Here is an 18,924-nt window from a genome sequence, read left to right as displayed (position 1 = left end):
GCTGAGGCTGTGAGAAACCCCATGTCTAACCCTGAACCCAGAAAGACCCCGAGCCACCCTTTCCGAACAGCACGCTGCGAACTTGTGTGCAGGAGAGTAATGGAAATCCCCGGCAACTATCTGTTCGATCTACCACACGTCCATGATCTGCCTTCAGGGTCCTGCTTGCCCGATTACTCATTACATCTTTCGTTAAGTTGTATTTTTTTTTTCGCGCTGCTACCATCAGGATCTTTGCTACTGGAAGTGTGATAAGGTGTATAGTAGTCACAACTGTGATCGATGTGGTTGGCTCTGACTTGCAAGTTGACCCGCCCTGTCCCTGTACTGCGATTGTGCTGATATGTAACGGTTTCCTCCAGATTCTTCTCTCCCAATGTGACCTCAATACGATTCTGATTTCTCGAACTTGAAGTTCACCGCACTTTTTCCTATTGAAACACCAATACCGCCGATGCGCCGTTCTCTGGGTCCTCCCTGAGACTCCGATGCGCTATTAAATCTAACGGACCCCTGGCCAAGCGCATGAATCATCTAGTTTTTCAGCTACCCTTCTATTCCGCATGTTGGACTCATAGGATCGACTGAGGAGAGAGAGGAAAACTACTTAGTCAAATAGGTTGCAACATGCAGATGATATAAGGTGATTGGCACGTGACTCGAACTGCCCAGGAGGCTGTGTAACTGTCAGTGCGCCATTCTATCACAATGGCAGCGATTAGATATACCGAAGGGATGATGTATAAGCTGCTATTCACAGTCCTTGTTGGTGTTATTGTGAAGTGGCTGTACGATACACGCCGGCGACGTCAGGTAGGTGAAATTAGATGTTCGATCGAACGAACAGTGTCCTATATCAACTGTGGGAAGGAAGAAGCGGCATTCGCTAGTATACACGGCTGTCAGCCACCACAGAGCGAGATCAAACACCGCTGGCCCTGGACTCTTGATCTAATTAAGAGACATGTTGAAACAGTCCTGAGTGATCATGCGTTGATGCTACAGATGTAGTTCACTGAGAGCATGGGCATAACCTTTGTAGCGTACATGTTGGTCTCGTTAGGTACTTCACTTGGATCCTGGTAACATCAAAGCCATCACAGAAACACTTTAACACATTATTAAGGTGCGTCATGCCTGTGGCCGAATCTAAGCTCGCATGAGTGATACGGAATTGAGATATGAGTCTGGGAGTGCGAAGGCCCGCCTGTTTCCCATTCTTTGGCGAGCGCACCTTTACCAAAGATGATCCGAATTAAAAACGTTCAGGAGAGATATTCCAAAGACAATTCACACGAGTCCAAGCTAGAGACTCAGAGACGCTAACTAAGCAGGCTAAGACTCTGATCTCGACTTTTCGACACTCTAAGGGCGTAGTGAATCTTCAGCGAACGTTCTTTCGATTCAATTTAACAACGACGACGGCGCTGCTCTTTGGCGAATCTATCGAGACACTGTCAGAAGCAGAGTAAACCGAATTTACTGAACATTTCGACAACGCAACTTCGGCTATCGCCGTACGACTACCTTTAGTACATCAAAGCATTCTATAGAACACTCTAAGCTATCGAAAGTCTTACAAAATCGTCAGGCACTATACAGACTACTTTATCGAGAGAGTATTTCAGTACGCCCATGAGTACGGTTGAGAAGAGGCTACCGAAAGCTAACTGGGGCTACAGCCCGTAGCATATACGTCGTCGAAAGGAGCTCTTTTGGTGAGGATGACAACGAGTATAAACCAGAACGGTGGTAAGATAGCAAGCTCTCCAACATCGACTGCGCGTATATCTCGTCCCTCCACGGATTCAGAACATGCCTGAGAAGGACTTAACACTGTCAGAAGCGAGCTCCGCTCTTGTTCGTCTACTTTAGACCAATCCAAAGTTAACGAAAGCTAGTGTTGCGAAGAAGGAGGAAAAATAAACGCCAAAAGGCTCAGGAAGGACTCCTGGACCGCTCAGGGACCCCTTCAGAAGCAAAAGGTGAGCCGAGGGTGAGCGACGGAGCCAGTCACGAGGTATGAAGGACCTTCTTGGACATTGCGACTCCGCAATTCGACACCTCTGTTGTTTAGTTCCCTGTTTCACGCCCATTTTTCTACCTTCAGGTCTGTACCATCGCACGATGCGACCGATTCACAGCGTGGCAGAGGCGATGGAAGGAGCTTCAGCATAGCAGTCAGTTCTGCTGGACTATCTCGCGCTCGTGGCACTTAACCCGGCATCTATTATTGTCAACGCCGTTATTCTTGTGACAGGATGTACTTTCGCGCATGCCATGATGAGGCGCGGATTAGTCTGAGGCGAAGTCACAAGGATGTTTTGATGGTAACAGTCGACCAACTGAATTTTTGCCGCGCATTCTCCATTCTGGCCGTTTCCTGTGTTGCTATCTCAAGTCACGTTGGCGAAGCGAAGGCAATTCTCCCCAGGCTTAATTGGGCATGATGAAGAATCCCACCTTGGGATCATGGCAGCATACCTTTCATCGTGGTATGACCAGTGGGAAGATGATGTCGATTGCTTGCATGCAGCAATTACTCCAGCAACCGATGGGAACCAAGGCCTTTGAAGCAGGTCTAGGGCACTCAACCTTCATTAGGCACCGCGCCTTCTCTTTACCGCACCCCAGTCCCCCCGATCAGGGATAATGCGAGGTTTTGAGAATCGCAGAAAGTACGAACCTCGACATTAACGGAAGGGAGATACGCAGTGAGTGGCCGGTCCTCAATCCTCAGTACCTGAAAGTGTGATCTTGACATTATGGACTTGTCATGAACTGGAGTGCATGATACAGTCCAAGATGTCTGTCATCCTGGTACGCCATTGTCGATAGACAAACGATCTAGTGGACTAGAATCTGTCGAAAGCACGAAAGGCGATCGAAGGAGACTGACGCCTGTCGTGCTGGCTCATAACTTGTCAAGGGCCTTTCTACCTTCATCAAATCTCTGATTTTCTGTACCTTCGCTAAAACTACGCGCACGGCATACTGGATTATGAGCGCCAACCGAAGACATACGATGGCTAAAAGGAGGGATCCTCCAGGGTTCGGGGATCACCCTTATTGGTTTTCTCAACGCATCCTTTGAAGTCAATTTAATACATCGATCCTCGTTGGGCCGATTTCCCAACTCCTACCGCCCTTATTGTCCCGCACGCCTCAAGGGAAATACCGCTTGTCTGATCTGTTAGCGGGTGGCCTGATATCAAATTTTCCTGGCCACGTCCAAAGACCCGCCGGAAGGAGCAGAGCCAGAGCTGGGCGAGCCACACGGAGAAGGACCAGAGAGTCTCGCAACGACCTACCCTTCCCTCCTTTGTGGTATGTCTCCTTTCAGGCCCGTCCAGCGCATCTCTTTCACAACAGGTACGTTAAAACAGCATGATGGGCCGCACCCACAAATCAGACTTCCCGCTTTCCGAAGATGAACTATGTCCGTCACACTTTGATGTGAGCACGAGATTGCCGTAAAATCAACCAGTACTCCTGTCGCTTCGCGGGATGGAAGGGCCACCATGCAGAAATATCCGCCACTCTCAGTGCGCCCTGGGTACGGACACAGGATCCTCTTAGCTCGTGTATCTGCGCTCTTCGTTCCCTTCTTGGTATAGCCTTTGAGTCTCGGTTCCCTTAAGCCACGTCGGCTCCTTGCAAGGAATTACATTACATAGGTCTATGGCCGTGAGCCAAACACAGAACCCGACTATCCCGGAGATCGGTGAGATGCGAGTCGCCCAGGCCTGCTTTGGATCATGGTTTGAGGAATCGCACAAAATTTTCGTTGCGAATCGGAAACGGTGTGCTCGGCTTGCTTCGTGCTCGTATTTCTCTACAACTAATACTAGGAATGTGATCAACGCGCTTGAATCAACCACGGTCCGGAACTTGGTAAGAGAGACGCAAGGAGACCTTGTTGATGCCTGGCCCTACACACTCGATCTAGTCGCAGAACGGAACGTTCGCTATATTTATAATTACGGCAGCAGCCATGGCCGCGCATGGAGATCCGTACATCATGTCTCGAGATCCTTTGGCATCCGGCAGACTGACGGCTCAGCACTATCTCCTCTTGAGGCGGCTGGGTTGGCTGCTTCATCCAGACATTGCAGTACAAATCAGAGGCTTCCATAGGCTCGAGATTGCAGATGTTGCCTGTGGCAACGCCATCTGGTCTCTTGATATGGCTGTCGATTATCCCCAGGCACAGATTACTGGTATCGACATATCCCCACAACAGTTTCCCCCACAGTTCACATGGCCGCAGAACGTGGCACTGGAGATCCATGACATCTTCCAGCCGATGCCGGACAGATACATCGGTCGATTCGATGTTGTGCATGTCCGATTGATCATGGCGGCGGTCTATTTCCAGGACAAGGACTGGGTTATGCACAATATCGTCAGATTATTGAAGCCGGGTGGGTTCATACAATGGACGGATGCCACCGTTCCCGTCCTTCGAGCAATGAGCGACCCTCTGAGATATCCGGGTGCATTTCGAGAGCCTCCAGCAATCACGGCTCCTTTGACCAGCCTGTTCTCTCATACGGAATGGTTACGACATCTTGCAGAAGAGCTCCAGCGTCACGGTCTGGTTAATCTTCGCTATGTCGATATGCATCCGGCGCCGTGGCTTTCGAGGCAGGAGACAGACAATGCAATTTGGGCTTTGACTGACATCCACGAAGGCCTGAAGGTCAGAGCGGCAAAGGAAGTGTCTGACCTATTTGGAAGAGCCGTGCAGGAAGCCCTCCAAGACATCAGGCAGGGCAGAGTCTACTATACCACGTATTACACAACAATTGGTCAGAAGCCTGGGTAGCTCAACGGGACGGATCTTAGACTTGGAAGATGTTACCCCTTTCCATGCACTGTTGGTCAGCCTCGTCATATAACCGAGTGCATGGAGCGGACACCCGCACTACGTACTTCCCTCCAAAGATTGCCCTTGCGAAACAAAAATTATTGTCACAGTTTTGCATTTTTTGTCCGAGGATGGCAGGCTTTGGTCAGTGGCTGTTGCCGGACCACACCTACGAGCATGGCATATGTGCTGTTTGGCACAGTGGATGTGCGGGACAAGCAGCCGAATACGGAGGTCCTAAAATGTCGAGAGATCTGCATTATTGAAACCCGTGCTTTGAAGATATCAGGCATTCCTGGCATAAATATAAGTCTGCGTTCTTTTCGGTTGCCAGATTGGACGTTTGAGTTTTGTCCTACTCTGCAAACACCAGCGTCTTCCAGTCCTTGCTTTCTTCCCAAGCCCCCGCGACCTTGTAGCATGTCAAGTCCTCGAAGCGCTTGCCGACAATCTGGAGCCCAGCCGGCAACTTGACATCCGCATTATCTGGAGCGGGCACAAATCCTACAGGCAGAGAAAGGGCTGGATGACCCGTGGAGTTGAACTGAGCCGTATTGCTGAGCACGCCCAACGGGTACGAGAGGCTTTCGAGCGGCCCGGCCTGAGAGCGACCTGTGGTGCTGTTGGGACCCCCGAGAAATGGCAACGCCGGCATGGGCACGGTCGGCATTACCAACACATCAACAGACCCAAGGGCGGCGTCATATGCCTGTGTCGCTTTGTTCAGCAGATTCATGCATTTGGCGTGCAAGCTGGCCCCATATTTGTCGTTGACATACAGATACCTCAAGTAAAGGTTTTGGGCGCCGGGACCCAGAGCGTCGAAAAACTCTTGCGAGAGCAGTGCTTTCTGACTTGGACCCATGGCAGGAGCAGCGACAGCACCGCGGTCTATCAGTTCAAGTTGCTTGCGCCCCGTGGTGTCGCCGAGCAGTCCTTCACGACCGGCACGCAGTGGCAGGGCACACATCCATATGACGCAGATCTGCTCATGATTCGGGACTGACACCTCGACAATTTCGGCGCCCATTTCTTTAAGATCGGAAATGGCTGAGCGGCACGCCTTGGCGACGTGGGCGTCCATTTGTTTGCCAGTGAAGCCTTCCTTCAGAATACCGATCTTGAAACCCTTTAGAAGTTGATCTTGTGGCTTGGTGGCACCTGCGGCAAGGAATTCGTCCAACGCGCTGGAGAAACGTAAGGATTCTGGGGCCATGAAAAATGGTTGTCGGTCATCTATCCCATCCGGACCAGAGATTGCTTCGAGCAGGCGAGCGTTGTCTCGAACGGTCGTCGTCATTGGACCGGTATGGTCAATAACGGATTGGAGGCCGAGGATACCGGTGTAAGGAACCAAACCCCAAGTTGGTTTGAGTCCGACGATACCACAGAATGCTGCTGGGATGCGGATTGACCTGTTACTCCTTCTGCGTTAATTCCAAGATTACCTTGATGAGATCGCCTTGGTGGTTTGTAAAGGACGAATACATACCCTCCTTGGTCAGCCCCCAAAGCCATATCGGCAGCGCCAATTGCGACCAACCGTCCCGATCCGCTACTAGAACCTCCACACGTATAACCGTCCGCGAACGGATTATGGACGACGCCGGTATACGAAGTATTAGAGATGGGTTCCATGCATGCATTCTCGCAAGCTACAGGTCCGTGGTTAGCCAGTTCGTCCTCCTCTGACCTCGAGCAAGCCCATGTGCCTTCAACACCTACCAGCTTTACCTGTGACTATGCCGCCAGCATCCAGTACTCTGGTCACAATAGTGGCATCATAAGTGGGGATCCACTCTCCATTGACAGGCGGAAGACCATTTGTACATCTGACCCCGGCAACTGCAATGTTGTCCTTCACTGCCACCGTGCGTCCGGCCAGCAGCGCACTTGTAGGAGCGGTACTCTTGACCGAGCATCGTGTCGCCCAGCCACCTTTCTCGGTGTTCTCTGGAATCTGGATATTTGTCCGGAGATACCGGTCTGGGTCGGGTATTGGCAGACAGTGGTCCTCCTGCAAGATGAGCTGTGCACAATCTTCGAACGAGCCAAGGAGAACACGCCATTCCTCGATTGCGCTGTCGGATATTGATAGACCGGCCGCTTTGACAAGTGCTCTAACTTCAGCAGCATCGAGCTTCGTTGCCCTATTTTCACCAGATGACAGAGAGGATACCAGGTCAGTTGAAGATGCCATTGATGCTGCTGTCTGCAGAAAGACTCACTTTCCCAATGATGCTACTGCCATTTTTGAGGTTGTCAAAGTGGCGTAAACAAACAGCAATTGTCTTCACGTACAGTGCCCTGAGATATAAGTACAAAGCATCCCTCTTCTTACTAGGCTTATTGCCCTCTTCTCCTTCTACTTCTTCTTGTTGCGCCCGTGTCTAAACTCTCAAAGCAAAAGAAATAATACCCCCGGTATATACGGACCCCAGTGTGTCCTGGCCCCAATGTGTGCCGACCCCAGTGCGTGCCGACTTCCGGCCACGGGGGTCATCCGAGACTGCATCCTGGAGTCTGTGTGGTTTCTGTAGAGCATTGTGGTCGTCGTAAGAGCCGTCCGCAAGTGATAAGACTCGGAGATATCGCTCCTGAGCCGTTGGATATAGCAGTGCTTTCGGTCTCAGACATCGAAACGAATTGAGAGATAGCAACGGTGGACATATCCGACCTCGTCTCGAGAAATGTTGGCTCGAGACGGCCAACACGTGACCTAGCCGAGATTTTGGAGTCCTTGTTGCTTGACTACGACCTCAATAGCCTCGTCGTTCATCGCCTTCGTCGATTCAGCATATGCCGCAACTCCGCCCATCGTTGCCTGTCATGGAAGGTGAGTGTGGCACGGAAAACTGTGGTCCGAGAACTATGGCACAGAAGTACGATTCGCGTCTTTCAAAGTCCTGATAAGAGATCATTCATGGTCTCCACTAGCCCAGGGTAAAGGCGTCGCGAGTTGTTGTTCCGGACATGTGCCCTTGGTGACCAAAATGGCAACTGAGGTCCAGGTAAGGCGGGATGGTATGAAAGATAGTCGCCCGTTCGGGAGGTATATATCAGGACCCCTGACACTGGCTGACTCTCTCAATCCATATCCTCTCCGGTGAGTTAGTCACCGCAATATCCTAACCATTATTTCCATATCAAACCCTTCTAGATGAAAGATGGACCAAACAGTCACAGAAAAGAAGCCCGACATCGAGGCCGTAACGTCGGCTAGCCCGGTGGAAGACGAGCCAAAATTCGGAAGTGTTGATGAGGCCGAAGTCTTTGTTACCGGGCATGATGGAGTCAACTTCCGAACCGTTGGCTGGATCAGAGCATCAATGTTCTTCTTGAAGATGACTTTCGCTGCCGGTGTTCTCTCTATCCCTGCTGCGCTTTACAATCTTGGTGCTGTTGCCGGGGCCATTTTCATTGTGTTCTGGGGTGCGCTCAATACTTATTGCGCGGTACTTCAGGGACGATTCAAGCTCAAATACCCATCGGTGCATACCGTCGCAGACAGTGCTCACATTGCCGCACTTGAGATGGGGTTTACGAAGAAAAGCGCCTGGGTTGTGAAAGAGATTACTGAATTCGTGTATCTCTTTACCTGGATCCTCTGCGCCGGTGTCTCGACGCTCGGTTTCTCCATTGCCCTCAACGCCGTCTCCAAGCATGCAACTTGCAGTGTCACATTTGGCTTCGTTGCCTACATCATCGTGGCCTCTGTTGCCAGCATTAGAAAAATCCACAATCTTGGCTGGATTACCTGGGTTGGGTTCATTTCGATTGTCACGGCTATCATGATCGTGGTCATTGCTGTCACACTACGCGATCGTCCAGCCGCTGCACCTCAAACAGGAGATTTCGACTTGGGGTTCGCTGCCCTTCCTCCTGCTGGGACGACCTTTGCTACAGCATGGTCGGCTTCGTTGGCCATATTCTCCTCCTCGGCGAATACTTCCGGGTTTGTTCCTGTGATATCGGAGATGCGAAGACCACAGGACTACTTCAGAAGTGTATATGTTTGCATGGCTTGGATCACATCATCCTACCTGGCACTTGCTACCACTGTCTACGCCTACTGTGGTAGATGGGTGGCCTCGCCAGCCTTGGGTTCAGCTGGGCCCACGATCAAGATAATATCATACGCTATTGCAATCCCCGGACTGATTGCTGGAACTATGATCTGTGTCCACGTGGCAGGGAAGAGCATTTTTGTCCGCATCCTGCGAAACACTCGTCATTTGACGCAGAATACAAAAACTCACTGGGCAGTTTGGCTGTCGTGCACGTATGGAACGGGATTACTTGGTTGGATTCTATGTGAAGCAATCCCGTTTTACGGTAGCCTGGTCTCGCTTATTGGGGCCTTGGGCTTTGGTTATCTGGGTGTCTGCATCCCTGCAATCCTTTGGTTGGTCTTGAACGACGATGCTCGCAAAGGTTCCGCCCCAGTGGTGATCCTCTGGTATGCCCATATTGGAATATTCGTGCTTGGTCTGCTGATCACAGTCGGTGGAACTTATGCCAACGTGGTGAGCATTATTGATCAATACAGGACAGGACAGGTCGGGTCAGCGTTCAGTTGCGTTGATAACAGCAACACCGTTGCTGGAGGTTGATTGCGAAAGCAAAAGCTGCTGCTTTGAGAGCGGTCTGCACCAAGGCAGAAAAGTCTGGGGATCAGTTGGTACCCGTACAACAAAACAATTGAGACCGCAGTTGACGACTGAAGTCTGTTGGATGTTTTCACCTGAGTCGGCGGCAGGAAGGCGGTTATTCTAGATGTTGGAAGCTTCGATGGAACTATTTAGAGAAGGGAATAGACTTTTTGCAATTCTATTGCTGTCAATTGTTGCCATTTGTATTCGGAATGAATCTAGAGGGAAATTGGAATAGAGAAATCTCGATTCTCAAAAGCGACCAAAAACTACAATGCTGGTAAATCCTAAAGTCCTGATCGATACTCCTCGGTGTTGCCGTCTGTGCGTATAGTTGGTCAGCTATTTCGGTGTGTCAAGAGGCATATGAAGTCGAGTTATATTCAGTACCAATAGTGCTAGAGAATTGCTAACTAAATTCTCATAGCTTTCTAGCGCGCCACACCGCACACCAAGTAGACTTCCGGTGAACATATATCATATGATCCTAGTCCCGCGTTGGATCAAATGTTCGAATGATAGCAAGAGATTCCACGAGATAGGCAGGTATACAAGGGAAGATAAGGAACGGAACTGACGGCCCACTTCTAGACCTCCACGGCCTAATCCGCCTCTTCAACCTTTTGACTCTGCCGCCAATCTTCTGCTCGTGATAAGAATAGCTGAAATGAAGAACTGGCTGTAATTAATAAGCCGTTCCTGAACTAGACTGGGACCGGGGCTCTGCATTTCGAGCATGTCAAGGTTCCAATCTCTCGCAACGAGGCTCGAGACGAAGATCAGAAGTAGAGGTGCGGTACAATGCCTTGCAATGATGGATCTCAGAACTCCATCACACGCCTTCGCGTGACTACGGGGTGGTACGTTGATCAGTTTCTTACCAACTACTCCTGTTGGTTCTTGGCCGAACGAAAAGGTCATCATGTTGCTGACCCAGAAGTGGTAAACGTATAGCCGTGTATGCAGGGCAAGGCAGGTCAAATGTGATGAACGCAAACCCATTTGCGGAAATTGTACCAAAAAGAATAGGCCGTGCTTGTACGAAGCCAGGTCGCCAGGTCGAAATCGTCCCGGCATTGAAAAGTTCGATAATCAAAAACGAGGCGATGTCGGGCGATCCAGGACTGGCTCCAATACCGCGTTGAACTCGAAAGCGACTGGCGCATTCTTCGAATCACCGACTAGTGACGAGGCTCAGCCTGTCACGACGCCTGCCTCTTTTGCACCTGTCCTCGCTCAGTACCTCAGCGACCAGTCTTCCTCGGGCGATCCATCCCAGAGATCGAAGAACAACACCCTCAAAAATCTCAACTTCGATGAAGATCTGCCTCGGCAAATTATTCCTCGCACAGCAAGTCTATCCTACTCGAGCCAAGGTAATCACCAAAATCTGTTGTTTTGGCGGGAGTCAACAAGGCTCGGCTCGGCTCGGCTCGAAGCTCACACCAGACTTCGTACAATCCCAACTCGGATTCCGCCCCCTCTACATGCACACCTCGGCGGCGTATCTTGTTCTCCTCGCGAATCGTGTCCGAGGCATGATGGGCTTGATCGTTCGGAACGCAGCAGTGTCTCGAATAACGTTTCCTATCCAGGCGCAATAAAATCCCATTCTCCTCTCCAGGCATTGGGATCCAATAACGCACTCCAGCTAACAGAGTTGGAATTGTTTATATTTCGAAACTTTGTGGAGCGAGTTGCGCGATGGGTATGTGGACACGTCTTCCACGTGGGACATCATGAAGTTGGCCAACTGACTCTGTCAGATTGAAGCATTCTCCTCGGAGAATCCGTGTTCCACTGTTGTCCCCATACTAGCCCTCGAGTGCCCAGCAGTTTTGTTCTCGTGTCTTGCTATTTCTGCGAAGCAACTGGCTTTGACAAAGGCGGGAGATGAACTTCAAATAAAGGAAGACGTCGCGGTGCAATACTATCAAAAGGCCCTGAAGGCCTTCAGTACCCTGTTGATGAAACCTGATTCGGCACATAGCGATGAAATCCTGGCATCCAGCATCATGCTCTCCAGGTACGATTCGCCTGTCCTGCTTCTTGACGCGTTATTTTCTGCCAAAAACACAATCAGGTTTTACTGACTAGAACCTCTCACATAGTTATGAGATGCTGGACGTAGTCGGCGAGAACTTCGGCTCTCACCTCCGTGGTATTGCTTCTCTCCTTCAGTTGTGGCAAGTGAACGGAGATTCACCAGGGATAAAAGGGGTCGTTTACTGGACATGGTATCGATCAGATATATGGGCAGCTTTGCACGCCGGACGCCGTATGTTTTTGGACGAACACCACTGGGAACCACGTGCGGTCGACTCATTTGATGAGATGTCTCACGAAGAGATTGCAAACCGTGCCATGTTCCTGCTCGGACAGTGTATAAGCTTCTGCAATAATGAAAATGGTCTGGGTAGTGCGGAGACGGCAGAAACGTTGGACGCAAAACAAAGGATGAGAACCAAAATTCAAAATGGCCTCGAACAATGGAAACGAAAGCTCCCCCCGTCAATGACACGACTCGTTGCAAGTCGGGTGCTTTGGGAAAGCCAACAAGAAGAAGGGACAACGCACCAGTATTCACCCGACATTTCATCCATGTGGTTTGTGTTTCCGCATTGTGGTAAGTGAACAGCAAGCTTGAATGCCATTTCGAGCATTGGCTGATGAAGGAAGCAGCTGTCGGAATCCAAATGTCCCATGCAAGTCAAATCCTATTGGCACTTAGTGGACCTCCATTTCCATCTCAGCGACAGGGGCGAAGTACCTCTACCTCTACAGTTGAATCACTTTCGGTGCGACGGCTAATCAACCAATCGCGCGAACAAATTGTCCTCATTGCAAGTTCCGGAATGACCGACGCCTTTAATTTCATCTCCACGCAGTGTTTGTATATCGCAGGATTGGTGACCGAGGGTGTTCAGGAGCGGCGGCGTACTCTCGAGCTTATCGAAGAATGTCAGCGGCAATCCGGTCGGCGCACCGTCTGCATCGCTGACGAGCTTCGAGCAGCATGGGCGGAGGAATGGTAGCCCCGGCCGTTGTTGCTGATATCGAGAAGTTCTTCTGCGCGGGTCTATAAGCTCGAACTCGGTCTTCAACAGTTCACACTCTTCTTTTTAAACCTATGCCGATACTAGATAAGCTCCACTTTGCTTCCTGGTTTAATTCTAGCTAGTGTATCATAGTGCTAGTTTAAACTTCATACCAACTCGCCGAGTACGGGGCGGTTAAGGATGCAGGAAGATCAACAAGGCTAAGCAAGGCCAAATCAATATCTTAGGCTTAGCTTGGCCTCGGGAGTGTGATGGCCTTGCGTTATGTACCCATACGATGTACTCCAAGTGAAGAAGGTGAGCCGAGGACAAGTGAAAGTGGCAAGAGAATGGGCTACAAGGAGAAACCGGGTCCTTGGGTCTCGCGTAATGTTTCTATCGCCCCAGCTTTGCCCAGCACGCCAGTAATTCTGAACTCACTCGTTAGTTGTGCGACATTCGACCTTTCCAGCCATACAAGGTACGGGCGTCAATTTTCCAGGCACCCTTTTGTGGAGCCTCAACATTTCACAAACATTGTGATCATCCCGCTTTGGAAGATTCGGCGATGAATAGCATCGACTGCCCCTCGATCCAGCATTGGCATCGCTGTGAACGGAGAGACAACGGATATGGCAGGCACTGCAGAAAATGCAGCTTCAAGCGAAGCGGCTTTGCTTAATGCTGCGGACAGAGGCTTGCATTCATCTAAGCCACCACAGCAAGTCACGGTCTATGATGCGGTGGCGGGAAGAGCAGGCTTGAATGGATTTTTGAATGCAGAACAGAGGGTATCGGAAAATGTTCTGCCCATTGCACCAGAGGAAGTCCTTATACGCCGATCCACCATTCCGGAGCACACAATATACGAGTCGTATGATGCAGCAGGAGAACTTCCTGGAACCCAAAAGCTGCCCGAGTCTGATATGCTCAAAGCAATCCATGCGTACGCCTCGGATTTCTACAGTCGGGCCACGGAAGAACAAGGGACACTTGATTTTCGGACCCTTGATGAGACAGCTCTTATCGCCTTCGGCATTCTACTCGAGGAAGCGGTCAAGGAGGCCCTAGGGCAAAACGGGGATATGGTTTTCGTGGAACCCGAGGGACTCGAGCATGGGCTCGACGAAACAAAATTGTCCAAATATCAAGTCAAGGGTCGAGCGAAGCCACAAAAAGCGTCCAAAAAGGACTCTTCAGAAGACAGTCTGCAAGAGGACGAATCACCAACGAAAAGGCAGCGCCGTTGAGAAGGAATCATCAAGACATGGGCCTGATGGTTTGAGGTTGGTCATGTGTCCGCCCGAGAAACAAATCTACAGTACAAGTACTGGTCACCAACGGCCAAATTTTGCAGAGACCGGTTCCGAGGGCAGAAATTGGTTAGACGGAGCTTGTGGAAGGGCCTAGATCATCCCCAAAGCTTGACGTGAGGAAGCTTTTCTGCGTCTAGCTTGTCGCAGATGCAGCAGGCTCAAAATTTGGCCTAGTCGAGCCACTCTCGCATTACGCGCGACGTGTTCAGATGGACAGGGTAAGGGCGCTGAACCGGGGTGTGAGACCGTCAGCTTTGTTTGTGGAATGTGTACGAGGTGACAGCGAGGAATCTCCCTCATAGGCAGTTACCGGCAAAGAACCACATGCTCGGCATATGTTTGGGGGCGCCCAGATGGATGATACCCCAGGTCAATCCAGGTCCAAGGTGCTGCAAGGGTTGATGGCCTCACCGGGTAGGTTAGGTTAAGTACTGGGTAGGCGCTGTCTGACGCCATCCTGCTCACAAGGATCGCTCCCTATCCACGTCTAGATCATTTTCGGAGACGGTGTGTCATCTCTCATGTTGTGGGTGGCACCGAGGTGGTTAGGACAAGTTGGATTCCCGGAGATGGGGTTCTGTTCCCAAAAGGCGCCTACCGACCTTTTACTCAGGCCCTTTAGCCCCTAACCAGTAGGTGGCCATTGGTTTTCCTTCCCTGTGGCCGCCTGTGGGACACCGACTCCACCCGAAGCGCCCCCTACCTAATGCTTCCTGGCTCCCCTGCCGGCTAGCCCCTGCCTGCCCTTGCTCCTCCTCGTGCCCCTCAGGGACCTACCCAAACCTGCCCCACGAGAGAGGGAAAAGCTTAACAGGCAGCGCAGACGAGCAGCCTGCAGCAGCCTAAAAGTGGCGCCCGAGTAAACAGCCACTGCAGCTGCAGTCGCTCATCCATCATGATCCTCGACTGACCTTTCACCACACCTACCTATTCTCATTTGACGCTCACGGCTTCGACAACATCCTCCCGTATCTACGAATCCACACAAGGTGTCACCGCTGCAGGCAGATTCCTCGCCCGGCTACGCACGCCCACCTCCCCTGTCATCCATCCTGCACCTCGTACGGAACAAGGAGGCACAAAATAAATCAAGCTGAAGTGGACCAACACCACTGGACGACGAATATCCGATGACAACGACAGCGTGGACAAGTTGACCTGGAATCTGCCAGTGGATTGAATGAACGGTGCATGGCTAACTATTTCTAACTAGCAAGCAGCAATCTGACATGCACGTCCTCCTCGTCGAAAACTCAGAGCAACCCACAGGGAAAATTCAGTCCTCGATACGGGACGGCATGCCAATGAGGACCACTCCTCCCCTGCCCTCACCACCCACCATCGAACCACCCGTTCTAGATCAAATTAGATAAGTCCAGCAGCCCGGCTACCAACTACCAACTGGAACTTCGCGCCCCCCGTCGCCCCTCGCCGTGACCTTCACGCCTGCACCACCGCGACCCTAAACCTCTTCCTGCTCCCCCCGACGCCCTCTGTCCCCCCTTCTCCAGTGGCTTCCCACTTCCTCCTCCCGACTCCCTTTCTCCTGTCATTTCCTCCTCGATCAGACCACAGAACTCTCGACCTGCCAAGCTCCGAAGCTTGAATTCGCAGACAAGCATTAATCCAGCTACTCCATCTTCCATCAACGTGGTACACTACCACTGTTGACCGAAGCTTAGCCATTTTACCTACAACCTCGAAACCCCATACATGGTAACTGCGCATTGTCGTTGGTACCGGCATTGGGAAGATCGACGACACACCCTCCCTCCCTCCCTCCCTCCTTCGGTCGCCGCGACGTACGGAGCAAGCCTTGTCGAAGTCCCATTCGAAACTCCCGATATTCCCCCCCCCCCGGCCCGCCTACAGGTCGAACGTGACCATTCGAGGATTCTGTCGACGTCTCCTGGAGATATACCACCTACAGCGCTTCGCCATGCGTCGCTAAGTCGGAATATACCTGATACCACCAACTCGTACAAATCGGCGCTGTGGTCCCCGAGTTATTGCGCAGGCATCGAGCCTAATTGATGACGAAGCTGACTGTCGCTCCCGGCCGCAGCGCAACACTCATTAGTAGATGCACAAACTGAGCCACACTATCGGTTGGAGACGATCTCGAACTACCAACCTCGCCCTCAAAAAAACACGCACCCTTCCCACAAAGTCCAACCAACAATGCTCTGGTCGTTGTCGCCGTTATAGCAGTGAATGGCTCTGGTCCTGACGGCGATGCCTCTCGAGTCACTGCTGACGAACCCCAATCCGCCAGTGCCTCGGCCTCGTTCCATACTGTCCTATTTGTCCAATCCTTTAGGGAAGCATGCTCGAAATATGTTTGATATCGCTATTGAACCCGAAGATCCATTCAAAGTCTATTCGCCGGGTCAGATCGTTAAGGGCAATGTGATTCTCACTGTCTTCAAGGGTTTCGACATCACCCATCTGGTTGTGGATCTGCATGGATATGCGAAGGTTTATAAACACCAAATACCCCCGGGCGAGGGTCTTCCGGCACCTGAGAGTTTGATAAATGGCAAGGGTTCAAGAGGGGTGCAATATCATGGCAACGGTCTGGTGTCATTATTCCAGCATGAGCAGGTTCTCTGTGGCAGTGGCTTCCTCAAGAAACAAGTCTACAAGTTTGCGTTCGAAGTCCCTTTTCCTTCAAGGGGCCTTCCTAGCACAATCGATGTACGTTGGCCGCTTCTCTGCCCCTGCCATGACACTAACGCTGTGATAGTTCGAACGAGGAACAATATCTTATTTGGTTACCACCACTCTCACCCGCCCAACGACAATTAGCCCTGTGACCAGTCGGAGTACCAAAATCAAGTTTCAAGATTTGATCGATATCGAGCACATGTACACACCGAAATCACGGGTAATCACCTTGGAGCCCGTCTCTAAACGTGGCAAAGTCAAAGTCGTCAAACCGGCGTCGTCCCTAACCACCCAGACGACATCAAGTCCGGGCGCTGGCCCTCTGAGCCGAAATAACACTCAACACAGCACGAACAGCCGGAGTACCCATTCCATCGGCAATCCTCCGCTGAGTCCCGCGCCAAGCGAGGAAACGATGCAGACAAATGCGACTCCGGTAAGTAGCCCAAGCTTTCAGATCGCGGACGACGCATCACCTCCACAAAATCCAAGTCCGCAGAACAGCGATGCTAGAAGTAACACGACCTCATCCTCCGCCAATACTATTACCGCTACCGCCGAGCTTCCACGACATGGAGCGCTGCCAGGGGACACAATCCCGATCAGAGTATCCATAGCACATACCAAGGCAGATGTGCGAGGGATGGTTATTGCAACCTTATACCGCCAGTGCAGAATTGACATGCATCCTCCACTTCCACTTCCGAACAGATCAGGCAAGGATAAGAAGATGGAATACGAAGACGTTTATCCGAAGTCCCGGACAGGCCTTGGAGGACTGTACTTTTCGGCAGCTTCACCCAACAGTGTTTTCCGAAAAGACCTCGCTCAGACGTCCACGATGATGATTGTCAACCCGGCAACTATGACTGCCGATATAACAACATCTATTAAAGTCCCCGACAATGCTTTTCCAACCATTGCCAACGTTCCGGGCGATATGATATCCTTCACCTACCATGTCGAAGTGGTGGTCGATCTCTTTGGAAAGATCGGGGAGACTCGGCTGTGGCCAAGACTCACCTCCAGCGAGCCAACATTTTCTCAGAGTTCTGATGCCGGCAATCAAATAACTTCAGAGTGGTCTCTCCATATCTTAGACACAGCCCCACTACGTCGGACCAAAAGCGTCGTCTCATTCGAAATGTCGCTTGTGGTTGGTACCCAGGATAGCAGTAGGAAAAGACGACAGAACAAGCAAGCAGAGTATCAGCATTCTAGAGATCTGACTCAAGAACCAGACCAACCCTGGCAGGATTGGCAATATTATAATGAGGCTTACGATGGACAGTATCACGATGAAGCGGGATACCCTTATTACGATGGCTATGGATATGATTATGGTTACGATCAGAATTCCCAAGCTTTTTATCCTACCCCGGCACCCGAGATGATACCTCCTCCTGCGCCGGAAGAAGAGGTCGACGAGAAAACACGGCTACGAAGACAAGAGCAACTATTATTCCCAAGCGAGCCTCCACTAGAGGGGGAAAGCTCCAACGGCCCATTGCGGTATGCACCAACCGCCCCGAATCTGTCCTCAAACCCTTTACCAAATGTGGTCGAGAACCAGAATGACGGAAGCATGACACCTTCAACGCTGCATGCTCCTGGTTCAGTCACATCAGCAAGATCTGGAGATACTGTCCGACCATACTCAACATCCCCACCTCCACCCCCTTCTTCAACCAGCGGTGCCGGACATACTGATGACAAGCAAGAATTGGAACGACGTCGACTTCTGGCGCAGACAAGTGGGCCGCCATCAGAGGAAGAGGCGCACGTGGCAGAGGCCGCCGCCGTTACCTCTTTAGCGCCAACGGCACCCATGATGGACGACGAGTACAGTGTACAGATGCTGAATCATGACCATACGGGGCCGGAGCTGCCGCAGTACCAGCGTTGATTCGAGATCCCATTTTGGTGCCTTTTTACATCCTTATTTCGATCGAAGCGACGGCGTTGGTGGATGACTACTCGGATTTTGAATCTGAATGGATACGAAGCTTGAAAACGTAGGGCTTGTTCCCTGATGTCGAGCATCTGAAAAGGGCGATTTGAATTGAGAAAACTCATTGGGGTGGGATTTTGTTTTTCAATGTTTTGGCTGAACAGCAGCTATCATGTCTGAAATTGATCGTCGACCAGGTCGACTTGATGCCAATAGGAAATGATCGACAGCTCGATCGATTGGAAAGTCCATTGTCCTGTCCTCCACGATTACCCTGTTTGTCGCTTGTGAAGCACAGATGTGATGGCTTTCGAACAGAGCATTCATCCCCTTCAGCACGACTTCATCTTCGCGCGATGGGTCTAGCTTGACCATCTCATCAAAGCATGACATTTCTTGAATGCAGAAGGTTAGGCCCCCAGCATTCACT

The 18,924-nt window shown here is 51.1% G+C and overlaps 7 protein-coding genes across 7 annotated transcripts; 6 read left to right on the top strand and 1 right to left on the bottom strand.

Annotated features, from left to right (window-relative positions):
• Positions 1-1,259: 1,259 nt before the first annotated feature.
• Positions 1,260-1,457, top strand: A1O5_13003 (uncharacterized protein; the record flags this gene model as incomplete). Its single annotated transcript, XM_007753572.1, has 1 exon — positions 1,260-1,457. A coding segment is annotated over one exon (198 nt), but the record flags the coding sequence as incomplete, so codon positions are not given.
• A 2,537-nt stretch (positions 1,458-3,994) lies between these two features.
• A1O5_13002 (uncharacterized protein) lies at positions 3,995-4,828 on the top strand (the record flags this gene model as incomplete). The annotated part of the gene is made up of 1 exon (XM_007753571.1): positions 3,995-4,828. One exon carries the CDS (start codon positions 3,995-3,997, stop codon positions 4,826-4,828), a length of 834 nt encoding a protein of 277 aa, XP_007751761.1.
• A 397-nt stretch (positions 4,829-5,225) lies between these two features.
• On the bottom strand, positions 5,226-7,070 carry A1O5_13001 (uncharacterized protein; the record flags this gene model as incomplete). The annotated part of the gene is made up of 3 exons (XM_007753570.1): positions 5,226-6,285; positions 6,363-6,525; positions 6,596-7,070. The coding sequence occupies 3 exons, from the start codon at positions 7,068-7,070 to the stop codon at positions 5,226-5,228; spliced, it is 1,698 nt and encodes a 565-aa protein (XP_007751760.1).
• A 967-nt stretch (positions 7,071-8,037) lies between these two features.
• On the top strand, positions 8,038-9,483 carry A1O5_13000 (uncharacterized protein; the record flags this gene model as incomplete). The annotated part of the gene is made up of 1 exon (XM_007753569.1): positions 8,038-9,483. The coding sequence occupies one exon, from the start codon at positions 8,038-8,040 to the stop codon at positions 9,481-9,483; it is 1,446 nt and encodes a 481-aa protein (XP_007751759.1).
• A 1,835-nt stretch (positions 9,484-11,318) lies between these two features.
• Positions 11,319-12,027, top strand: A1O5_12999 (uncharacterized protein; the record flags this gene model as incomplete). The annotated part of the gene is made up of 2 exons (XM_007753568.1): positions 11,319-11,548; positions 11,634-12,027. Coding segments are annotated over 2 exons (624 nt in total), but the record flags the coding sequence as incomplete, so codon positions are not given.
• A 1,165-nt stretch (positions 12,028-13,192) lies between these two features.
• A1O5_12998 (uncharacterized protein) lies at positions 13,193-13,810 on the top strand (the record flags this gene model as incomplete). Its single annotated transcript, XM_007753567.1, has 1 exon — positions 13,193-13,810. The coding sequence occupies one exon, from the start codon at positions 13,193-13,195 to the stop codon at positions 13,808-13,810; it is 618 nt and encodes a 205-aa protein (XP_007751757.1).
• Positions 13,811-16,111: 2,301 nt separating this feature from the next.
• On the top strand, positions 16,112-18,449 carry A1O5_12997 (uncharacterized protein; the record flags this gene model as incomplete). The annotated part of the gene is made up of 2 exons (XM_007753566.1): positions 16,112-16,573; positions 16,623-18,449. 2 exons carry the CDS (start codon positions 16,112-16,114, stop codon positions 18,447-18,449), a joined length of 2,289 nt encoding a protein of 762 aa, XP_007751756.1.
• Positions 18,450-18,924: the final 475 nt, after the last annotated feature.

The sequence above is a fragment of the Cladophialophora psammophila genome, assembly GCF_000585535.1.
Source record: "Cladophialophora psammophila CBS 110553 chromosome Unknown aczJe-supercont1.40, whole genome shotgun sequence".
Taxonomy (NCBI): Eukaryota; Fungi; Ascomycota; class Eurotiomycetes; order Chaetothyriales; family Herpotrichiellaceae; genus Cladophialophora; species Cladophialophora psammophila.
The sequence above is the reverse complement of the archived record's forward strand: the minus strand, read 5'-3'. Positions and strand labels throughout refer to the sequence as shown.